Here is a 10,861-nt window from a genome sequence, read left to right on the forward strand (position 1 = left end):
CATTTGTCAAAAAAATACCACAAAAAAACAAGAAAATGAGTGCAGAAAACGCAATGAAAGCGAAAGCGCCCGAGTCGCACACTTATTTCCCTGTCAAGTAGGTTTAATTTGTACACATTAGAAAAGAAAGTTTTAAAAAAAAAAGTGATTGCCTACCTTCCTACCCTATTTTTTTGTGTGGCTATGTTACTGTAACCACACCTATTATTTTTGTTGGCCTTAGTTTGAACCCAAATCATGAATTTCACTATCTCAGTGTTGTTCCTAAACCAAGAGAATGACGGGGCAATTGGACCTGGACTGGAAATATGTGTAGGTCCAAATGTACGGGTAACAAAGAATAGTTTGGTCAGAAGATCTTCATATAAAAACTATTGAACGGTCAACCTGCCAGGGGTCAGACTGATGCATCAGATCAAAAAAGTATGCGTCGGTGACTGAAGACCAAAAATTGAGAACACATTGCCATCTACTCGGTACTGCTTGGGAAACATTTTATACTGTCTCGTCGGCCACAGGTTGTTCTGGGCTGAGTGGTGTCCTCTTTGCTTAGTTCCTGCAAGTACTGGGTTTGTTTATGTTGTCGATCTTTATTAAACAAAGTATCATGCAGCAGACGCTCACTGGAGGTCACAGAATAACAACAGCATGTGTAGAAAAACATTTATTGTCACAACATCAATCTGTACATGTCAACGTTCACTCCCAAGCATACCAGCATTTCATCATAATGGCAGTGTCATGCACATCCCGCTAAAAATTTAAAAAAGAAGGGAACCCCTGGAGGAAAAACATCAGTTAGAAACGGGTTTCCCATCCACCCTACTGGGGTCTGGGTTGAATATTATCACTGATAATTTCAATTCCAGAGGTAAGACATCATACCACAGCAGCTGTATACACAATAGGTGTATACTACCTACAGTCAACCTTAGTTCTCTCTTTTTGTCCCTCACATTCCCTGCTCTCTTCACAAATCACTTACAACCATGCACACACTCTCTCTCTCTCCTCTCCTCTCTCTCTCTATCTCTCTCTCTCTCTCTCTCTCTCTCTCTCTCTCTCTCTCTCTCTCTCTCTCTCTCTCTCTCTCTCTCTCTCTCTCTCTCTCTCTCTCTCTCTCTCTCTCTCTCTCTCTCACTCTCTCTCTCTCTCTCTCTCTCTCTCTCTCTCTCTCTCTCTCTCTCTCTCTCTCTCTCTCTCTCTCTCTCTCTCTCTCTCTCTCTCTCTCTCTCTCTCTCTCTCTCTCTCTCTCTCTCTCTCTCTCTCTCTCTCTCTCTCTCTCTCTCTCTCTCTCTCTCTCTCCCTCCCTCCCTCCCTAGTATTTATGAGCTTTACTTGTTGCTAGTCTCCTGTTCCTATCTTGTCCCCCCAAAGCTCTATCCCTGCTGAGTTAACATACTGTTATTTACATCACCTGACCACACCTAGTTTTGTCACAACTTTCAACACATCTCCCAGGGGTAAAATACACAAATGCTGTGTACCCTCTAGGCCCCGTGAATCTACCTTTGGAAGAAGTGAATCCATTTATCCGGCCTCAACCATAAAAAATATGATACAAACCCCCAAATCCATTCTTATGAAAAAAAATTCTTTCACACACACACACACACACACACACAGAACCCATTCACAGCTCCTCTCTCAGTGCGTCTTGCAACCGACGACGCGCTTCAATGACTCGCTGTTCTTGGCGCTGAATGTCCTCCTCAGAGACGAGCATTTGCTGGATGTGAGGCTGACTGGCGTCGATGTTGACCCCAGGGTTTTTCTGAATTGCTGAGCGGCTGCTGCTCTGTCCTGTTACTGGGATGGTGTTAAGGTGTAGAGCGGCAGAGATACTCTGAAGAACACTCTCTGTGCCAAGCTCTGGTCCCACACCTTTATGAATGACAAATGAGACAGGGTGAAAAAAAAAAATGACAACACCAAAAATGTTCGAACTTTAAAATTAATGTTTCTTTCAGTCCTGATTAAAAAAAAAACAAAATAAAAACAATCCAACATACCTTTATAAACCACAAGTGAAACAGTGTGTAAAACTACCGCACCAAAAATGTTATTTTGTAAACTTAATGTCTCAGTCCTGGGCTAAAAAAATCACAAAAACCTTAAATAAGTTAAAATAAAGTTATAATTATTTTCAGTTCAGTAGAACAGTGTGTTTGCTGCACATTTCCTCACTCTTTCTTTTTATGTGTAACTATGTGTCTATTACTTATCTTATGTATTTTCATCTTTTTAAAAACAAATTTTCTGGATTATCTTATATAACTATAAGTGGTCGTTGTCTATGAATTTTTGTGAATGCTTGTATGATATTTCTTACGAGGAAACTCTTTATATGTAAAATGTTGAATTTTAATGTCTAATGTAAAGCGCCATGAGACTGCCATTTAGCAGTGAACAGCGCTATAAAAGAATGTTTTTTTGTGTGTTTTTTTCTTTCTTTCAAACACACACTGCTGCAGTGCAGCATGCAAATATAAAGAGAGGAAGAGGTCGCACTCACCATTCATATTTCGAGGCAGTTCCATGCACTGAAGTTCTTCCTCTGTGTGGTCGCAGGCATTCAGTCCTTGAAGGCGTTTCTCCCAAAACAACTGCAAAGTCATAACATCCATATCACTTTGAGCAATGGCTCAGTACAAAACTATTCTAAAATGTTCTCATCTATCATCTGGAAGCTAAACTTCACAAAAACAGTCATAAGGATTCCAATATGGCGCACATCAATAATAATACTATTCAAAGCTGAAAAAAATTAAATGCAAAATACCACGCAATCTTTCAGGTCAGAGATTTGAAAAGGAGAAAACTTTATCATCAGTAGTAATGTATCTTTTGTGAGCACAGGGGAACCGCCCTTTCAAGACATCCCCCTTTCAGGACCTTGCTTTTTTTCCACATTTTCTGTTCATAACCTCAGTAAACTTACCTCCATTTTAAGACTCACTCCAGATTTTCTGTTCATAACCTCAGTAAACTTACCTCCATTTTAAGACTCACTCCAGATTTTCTGTTCATAACCTCAGTAAATTTACCTCCATTTTAAGACTCACTCCTGATTTTCTCAGATTTGTGTAGGCCATTTATAAAAGGGGGGTTCCACTGTATGTGAAAGTTTTTGAGATTACCATGGATCACAATGAAGCAACTGTGTAGGGCATGTATACACACTCCACCAACCACGACATTGAAAGTGCTATCCAAAGTTGCTTATGGAAGCAGAAGTAAATTCTCAATATGGACAACAAAGCCATGTTTTCTTTGTCATGCCTATTCATTATTAACCCTCACCTGTTTGGGTTGCTCTTGAACGCCATGTTTCAAGTCCGTCTTGGTTTTACTTTCTGGTCGGTTGCGTATAACGGTCACTGGCTGCTTGAAGATGGACGCTGTCTGGCGGATGGGCAGTACTAGACTGGAGTCAATTCTCATCCCTGTCAAATTAAAACGTTTTGGTATGATGCATAATAATAATATAGTGTCTATAGGGTTATTAATCTTCCAGTTCCAACGCTTAAATGATGTACTGGTATAATAAGTTGAAACTTGAATTAAAACAGCTTTGAAGAGGCTGTGATTCCAGTATCACTGTATGACTCTATGAGGTGTAAAATCTGTTAATATACTGACAAAAGGAACATTTCATAACATTAACAACACACATGTTCTAAAAGAAATTATGACTGTGTTTAAACATTTGAAAGAAAGGAACTAAAGATAGAAAAAAATAAAGAAGCAAAGCCACCATCCTGGACCTGTGGATTGATTTCATAAGTACCAAGAACTGAAGAAGGCAAAGAATCAATAAAAGTCAAATACTAACAGTAACAAGGATGGTATCCTGGACCCACAAAGAGAATTAAGACAGAATACCTCGAGCAAAGTCAAACGGCGATCCCTTCTGACGTTTACTCTTTCGAACAGCACTGTAGATGATGCGGCCAGTGCGGAAATCAAAGGCACTGAGGTCAAAGGACTCTCCAAGTAGACGAGCAAGCTGGGGTTTGCTTCTGATCTTTTTCCCATCAGGACTGAAAAACATTTTAAAATAAAAACATCTCAATTGTGACATTCTTTTCCTTCTTCTTAATTTGTAAAACTGCTAATAAAATAACATTTGACTTCAGACACCAAAACAAATTTCAAGCTCTTTAGGATTGGAAGACACTGCATTGACAGTTAAGAATAAGACACACAACAGAAAAAAAACAGGCATAAGATCATGAAATTGTGGGGGCAAAAAAGAAAGAAGAAAAAAGCCAGAAAATACGCAGTCAGACATTGTAGTGATTAAATATTATAACAATTAAGTAGAAGTGCAATGCCAAGGCACTGCATACCCCCAGCGAAGGACAAATCCGCTCTCTCTCTCTCACACACACACATCCCAAGTCACACACGCACAAACACACACATTCACTCACACGCACTCACTTACTCTCTCACACAAACTTCATACACACAAAACACACACAGACGGACATACACATCCTTACAATCAAACACACACACATGCATACACAATATAGACAGACGGACACACACACCCTTGCAAACACATACACACACAGACACAGACACGCATGCACACACACACACACTCTCTCTCTCTCACGCTAACTCAATCACTCACACAAACTTTGTACACACAAAACACACACTCATACGATCATATAGGCAGACGGACACCCACACCTTTACAAACAAACACACATACACAGAGACATACACACACACATTGACTCACATAAATCTCATACACAGAAAACACACACTCATACGCACTCTCTCTCCCACAAACTTCATACGCACACAAAAACCACTCATATGCATATATATATATAGACAGACGGACACAAACACCTTTACAAATAAACACAAATACACACTCTTACAGTTACACACACACAAACTCACGCACATAAACACACACACACACACTCTCTCTCTTACACAGACACACACGCACGCATACACACATAAATAACCACATTCATTTTCTCTCTCTCGCTTTCTGTCTCTCTCTCTCTTACAGACACACACACACACACACTGACACACACTCATACACACACACACACACACACACACACACACACACACACACACACTAAGTAACAGTAATACTAACACATGTGCCAAAAATGCACACACACACACACACACACCGCGTGAAAGAGAAAGAATGCAGGGAGGCATGCCGTCATGATGCATTAAATGACGTCAAAGCCTTTCTACGTCATCTTCTTATGCGATCTGTATCCATAGACTTTGAAACTATGGAATTTCTACCCGGCTAAAGCGGCCTTGGGTGGAGTTTGCTAAAAAAATGGGGGCGCCCATGTCACCCACCGTATTTTAGTTAGTATGTTCCCAATTTTTGGTGAACTTCCATCTCCAACTGTAGCCCCTGATCGGGCACAACAAATCCTTCTTTATCATGTATTATGGGCATGAACATTTCTCAAGTCGATTACAGTATAGCGTTCGTGGGATACCTCCAGCTTTGCTGGGATAATTGGTACAAATACCTTTATTCAAGGCTTGTGTAGTTGCATAACATTGGCAAAATATATTTTCTTTTCACATGACCTTTGTTTTGCTTGAGTGCTAAAATGTCGCAAGATCTTACCAATTCTTAGATGCTTTGGTACATCTTTGAATATCAAGAGGGTATAGTGGTCATCCACTCTAACTCGAACCAGTCTAAGTAAACTAAGTTGAATAATAATTAATAATAATAATGAAAGCTTAAAAATAAAATGTGAGAGCCACTTTGCAGGCACATAGCTGCTCCCGGATATTTTGTTTATGTCAAATTAATCATTTAAGTCGTATGAATGTGACAGGGACTGAGGGAGACGTACTACTGCGTCAGCCCTCACACTGACTGACTGAGTCACAGCAGACTCACTGCAGAGTTGTCTGCCGGCCTTGACGGTTTAAGCTATTTATAGTAGCTCAACGTTTCTTGTACGTCAATTGCCGGTTAGACACCTGTCAATTGTAGAGTTCTTTTTTACAGTTTGTGATGGGGTCTGGCTGCTGCTGTCTCCTTGTACTGTGGATGCTCTTGGGAACCTTTGCGTAGCTATAGCAGTTTTTTAAGGGCTAAAAAATTAGCTGTAAAATCTCAATCCTGTTTGAATGGCTTTGCCTCCAAAGGTGATTGTTGTGCTTCAGGAACTCGGTTACATGAAGGAAAAGCCTTCTGTGGGAAAAGTCAAAGTGTACCTCTCAATCTCATTACAGTTTCAAAGCCTCTAATCCCACTTCTTATACTATCTCAAATCGTTACCAAGCTTCATCAAGCAAGTATGCTATTTATTCTGTAACTGCGATACTTTTTGCAAGCCAACCGTTTACATTACTGCAGTAGATCAATGTCAATAAACTTATTCCTTGCAAGTAGAAACCACAAGTGTGAATGTCCTACCCCTACCCATGAAAGTTCACGTTCACAAAACAAAATACAAGAGAATCCTAATTTCAGTCTATTCGATCAATCGAGGGAATACCTGTAATAGTACACGTCAGTTTTTCCCGCAGATAATCCAGACTGGCGAACAACCTCCTCTCGTTTCCACCCGGACGGTAAAGCCATCATCTTGACAACTTATTTGAGTAATTTTTCCTGTAAAATTCAGAAAAACTACAAACAAAAGACCGACTCTCTAACCGGAAGACACGGGATGTGGGACCCAAGCGAGTACAAATATCGACCAATCAGGAAATTCCTTTCCCTTACGCTCCTAGTTGTTATGGTGTCTTGTTTGTGCCAAAAGTCATGTTTCGTCACACAAGAAGAAAGCAGAACTTGTAGTGGATTCCTTCACTTTGCTTTGAGTGTGTGCGTGTGGTTTTTTTTTTTTTTTTTGGGGGGGGGGGGGATTGATGGCGGAGGAGGCATATGAACATGCTAAAAAAAAACAGTCAGTTTGTCAAACGGTCAAATGTTCTAATAGGCTAACTAACTTTTCTTGTTATAAAAAATAATATTATTATGGATTTTCGACTCTCTGTTTTGTTCTGTCCAATAGGAACATGTCTAATTACAAATATTCATGTCAGTTCAGATCAGAACCAGTAGACAGGATATTCGAGGCGGACAAGAAATAAGTTCAGTCACAACTTCTGACCTGTGAAATCAGCACTGAATCAGTGGCAACCGCCGCCCCACAAAATGACTTGGCGCTTTCGTTTTCAGATACATTTTTGTTGTTGTTGTGACGCCGTCAGTTTATTAACATTCCTCTAAAATGGGGGTTGTTAAAATAGGTCTGTTTATTTGTTTTTCTTAGTGTCACCTGTCCGCACCGTCTGTGGCGGCAAGAACAAGACTCGAAGCGGCAGACGTACATCGGTAGTCTCCATTCACACGTGTGTGTGTGTGGGGGGGGGGGGGGACCCACAGTGTGTAAACTTTCAGCAGCTACAACAAACCTTGTTGACCCTAGCATTTTCTCAGTGTGGCGTCCCAGTACCTGGCATTTGACATTTTGTGATAGTACGCACGCGGTCGCTCTTTATATTGTTTTCGTTTCGCTGTGATTCGGTTCAGCCGCGGTACCATGTTGCACTAGTTGCCTGGTTAATTCCTGTCCAGCCCTGTATTTTCATAGCGAACGGGACCAGAAATCCCGGTTGCGGCGCCACATTGAGTTCGGAGTCCCCCCCCCCCCCCCCCCCCCCCTGTCGTTGTCTCTGTCTCTCCCCCTCCCTCTCTCTCTCTCTCTCTCTCTCTCTCTCTCTCTCTCTCCCTCTCTCTCTGTATGAAAAAACCAAGTCGCTCAAAGCGATATAAAAACATCGAGTCAGTTCAGTCAATCTGTCGGCCCAACGATCACAACTGAACTTAGTAAAACGTCTTCACCGAGTCAGTCTATGTCCTGGATTACCAAAACCCGTCGTCCGAGACGATGAGGTCACGGTAACATTTACACATACTTTAATTTGGACAAAACAGATTTTCATTGTTTTGGGGCTTATAAATAATGTATGCATAATATATGATATAATATCTATACTGATTTTTTGGGATTCAGGAAGAAGACAAAGAATTCAACGAAATCACGCTTGTGTCTGTTATTTTGAATTATTTTGAGGTCGAATTGTAATTAGCGAATTGATTTATTAACTTTAAGTCTCGAAGCTGAAATGCAATGTTACTTCAGAATGAGTAAAATTATGTTTGACCAAAATTTCAATCAATTAAATCACAAAATGCGATACGATAGTGCCCCCTCAACTTTTTTAAGGCTGAATATGACTTCATTTAAAGGCATGTATCAGGGCCGGACCAAATGAGTTGTAAGGGGGGGGTTCCTCCTTTTTGGGGGGGGAAAATCAGCGAAGTGGCGAAGCCACAAGCGCGCGCCTGCAAAGCAGGCGCGTGAGCTAGGGGGGTCCGGGGGCATGCTCCCCCAGAAAATTTTTGAAAAACGGTTAAAATCTGTGCAATCTGGTGCATTCTGGGCCTTGTTTTGAGGGTTAAGAGCAGCATTGTTTTGGTGCTAAAACTAGTAAAAGTCAAAGCAAGGTACATGCTTTTTCCAGGGGTGGGGTTCCGGAACGACCATTGGAAAACACAGAACTTGTAGTGGGAGCCTGTTTCACTCTCATCTCACGAATGTGTACGAACGGAAACGCTGTTCGTACGAACGGAAACATGCACTTTTGTACGAACGGAAACATGGTGTATGAACGGAATCTGCATGCTTTTAAAAGACAAGTGATTGTACAAAAGCCATGGGTTTCTATAAACTTCTGTTCAAGCGAAATGTCGTAACAGGCAATGGTTTTGGTGATCATGTGCAAATCAGGGGTCAGATTCGATAATAGAGCGAGAAAAACAAGAAAACGTTGAAAGAAATTAGGCAATTCTGCCACGTTCGGCCCGCGTGTGTTATCATGAGGATTACTAGCACCTTGGTACTTATCGTACACATAGCCCAACCAATTAGCTACCTTATTCTTGCAATATCACAAAAGCGCGCTGCCCAACACGACTTACTGACACGGTTTTTTCCCCCAAGCAAGTGCCAAAAATGAGGCTGTATGAACGGAAACATCCTGCGGATGTATGAACCATCCGGTGTATGAACGGATGATCAGTTGACACACCGTGGTTTTGGGTTTAAACTACACGAAGCCGCACGGCCAGTCAAAATGATAGGCAAAACATGTTGAGTCCAGGAAACTTGAAAAAATTAACCCTTTTTTTTCTCCCCTTTATCGTCCAATAATACGATTCAGTGTTTGTCAAGAAAGTATCACGCAGAAAACAAAGTATGTACCAAGTTTGTGTACACTCTTCAAAACAAGATAAGGACCACTTTTTCAAACTCATGCCAAAACAGAAATTACAAGTTTGAACGATTTGATTTTCTCTCGATTGTTTTATTGAACAACCGATGACTGTCTACTGAGAATGTCTCTTCAAACACGGCAGCTAAAACAAATCTGTAGGCTGTTACTATCGACAACCCTCTGATTTAAAATTCACAACAGCATTGTTTCTTACAACTATGAACTGCAAAATCTCATCCCGACTGCAATTACCAGTTTCATTGCACACTACATGGACGTGAGATGATCGCTTTCCAGACCGTCACAGATTTCGTTCCAGAACAGCACCATCTGCAAAACGCTTTCTACGACACCTCCAGACACAAGAACTAAGCCCACCGATGATGATTACCACCTCACATGATGAGTGCACCAGGCTCGGTGGGCAGCTCGCAGGTTTGCAGTCAGTATTGTTCTGTGGACTGGACGTCTTGCAAAGACGTTACAGGCGTGTAAGCGGTTTCGAACTGTTTGATCACTTACACAAGTGTTGGTGGAAGGTCGTGGTCGATGCCTGCTGCTGTTTGCAGTAACCATTCTATCCTACATACGTGAGAGAGACACCCGTGAGATAATAATCGTTCAAATCACACGTGTGTATATCATGTAAATGAGGTCATGTCAAGCAAGTCTGACAGGGACCTGTTTTTCCACTGCTTATGGTGCCAAAGTCACCGAGACAAACGTCATTATAGAAACAAAATTTGCGCTCGCTAATTAGGCTACCCTCCATGAATCTTTAGAACTAACACGTCACGCCATACTTTCAGAGTGACGTTTCTTTGCTTTGACGTAATAGATTGCACGAGGCTTTAGAAGAGATCGAGGTTCCAAAACAAGCGTCTTCAATTTAGCTGCCTCGACTGCAGGACATTTTCAGTAAAATACACGTAAGTACAGTATGTAGGATAAACAGAATACTACATGGCTTGCTGTTTCGTACCAGATTTACACTCGTTGCTTTTTCAAATAGTGAACAGCTCGCTTTCGCTCGCAGTTCAATATTTAAAAAAACAACTCGTGTAAATATGGTACGACACAGCAAGCCATGTAGTATTCTCTATTTGCTGCATGGCCTTCATTTGGATGAAACGATCCTCCATTTTTGTGGGGAAAGTTGGCCGACCATAACATTGGCGTTACTGCGATCTTCAAATTGGTAACAAATGCTTGAAGGTCTGCTTAGTTTCCTGCTGATGTTGAAGTGAGACACTTCAACACTCTGAGCCACTTGCCTGGCAGCAACATCTTGTAGCCATCCAATTTCCCTTGCCCTATCCAAGTCGCTCCGTTTTCGTCATGGGGGCAAGATGCTACATTGCATTATTTTGCCAGTGTTTCGTTTTAGAATGACAAGTTCGTGAGCACATTTCGTGGCCAATGATCGGGCTCGAACCCACGACCTCACGATTCAATGATCGGTTCACTAACCACTGTGCCAAGCTTTAACTGTGGACTAAGAATGCAAAATAAGGGACGTCTATTTTGAGAGCTACTAGTG

At 41.3% G+C, this 10,861-nt stretch overlaps 1 protein-coding gene across 1 annotated transcript; it reads right to left on the reverse strand.

The window, feature by feature from the left end:
- Positions 1-649: 649 nt before the first annotated feature.
- Positions 650-6,707, reverse strand: LOC138979135 (methyl-CpG-binding domain protein 2-like). Its single transcript, XM_070351946.1, has 5 exons — positions 6,531-6,707; positions 3,886-4,043; positions 3,304-3,446; positions 2,516-2,606; positions 650-1,884 (listed from the first exon to the last, which is right to left on the reverse strand). Exons 1-5 carry the CDS (start codon positions 6,617-6,619, stop codon positions 1,634-1,636), a joined length of 732 nt encoding a protein of 243 aa, XP_070208047.1. The 5' UTR covers positions 6,620-6,707; the 3' UTR covers positions 650-1,633.
- Positions 6,708-10,861: the final 4,154 nt, after the last annotated feature.

Source organism: Littorina saxatilis, linkage group LG1, assembly GCF_037325665.1.
Source record: "Littorina saxatilis isolate snail1 linkage group LG1, US_GU_Lsax_2.0, whole genome shotgun sequence".
In the NCBI taxonomy this organism is placed as follows: domain Eukaryota; kingdom Metazoa; phylum Mollusca; class Gastropoda; order Littorinimorpha; family Littorinidae; genus Littorina; species Littorina saxatilis.

Excerpts from the sequence above, each read along its gene's own strand:
- LOC138979135 (XM_070351946.1), bottom strand. The coding sequence starts at position 6,619 with ATGATGGCTTTACCGTCCGGGTGGAAACGAGAGGAGGTTGTTCGCCAG. Across the intron at positions 4,044-6,530 it reads ACTGACGTGTACTATTACAG|TCCTGATGGGAAAAAGATCA; the intron begins GTATTCCCTCGA and ends AATGTTTTTCAG. Across the intron at positions 2,607-3,303 it reads TTCAAGAGCAACCCAAACAG|TTGTTTTGGGAGAAACGCCT; the intron begins GTGAGGGTTAAT and ends ATGACTTTGCAG.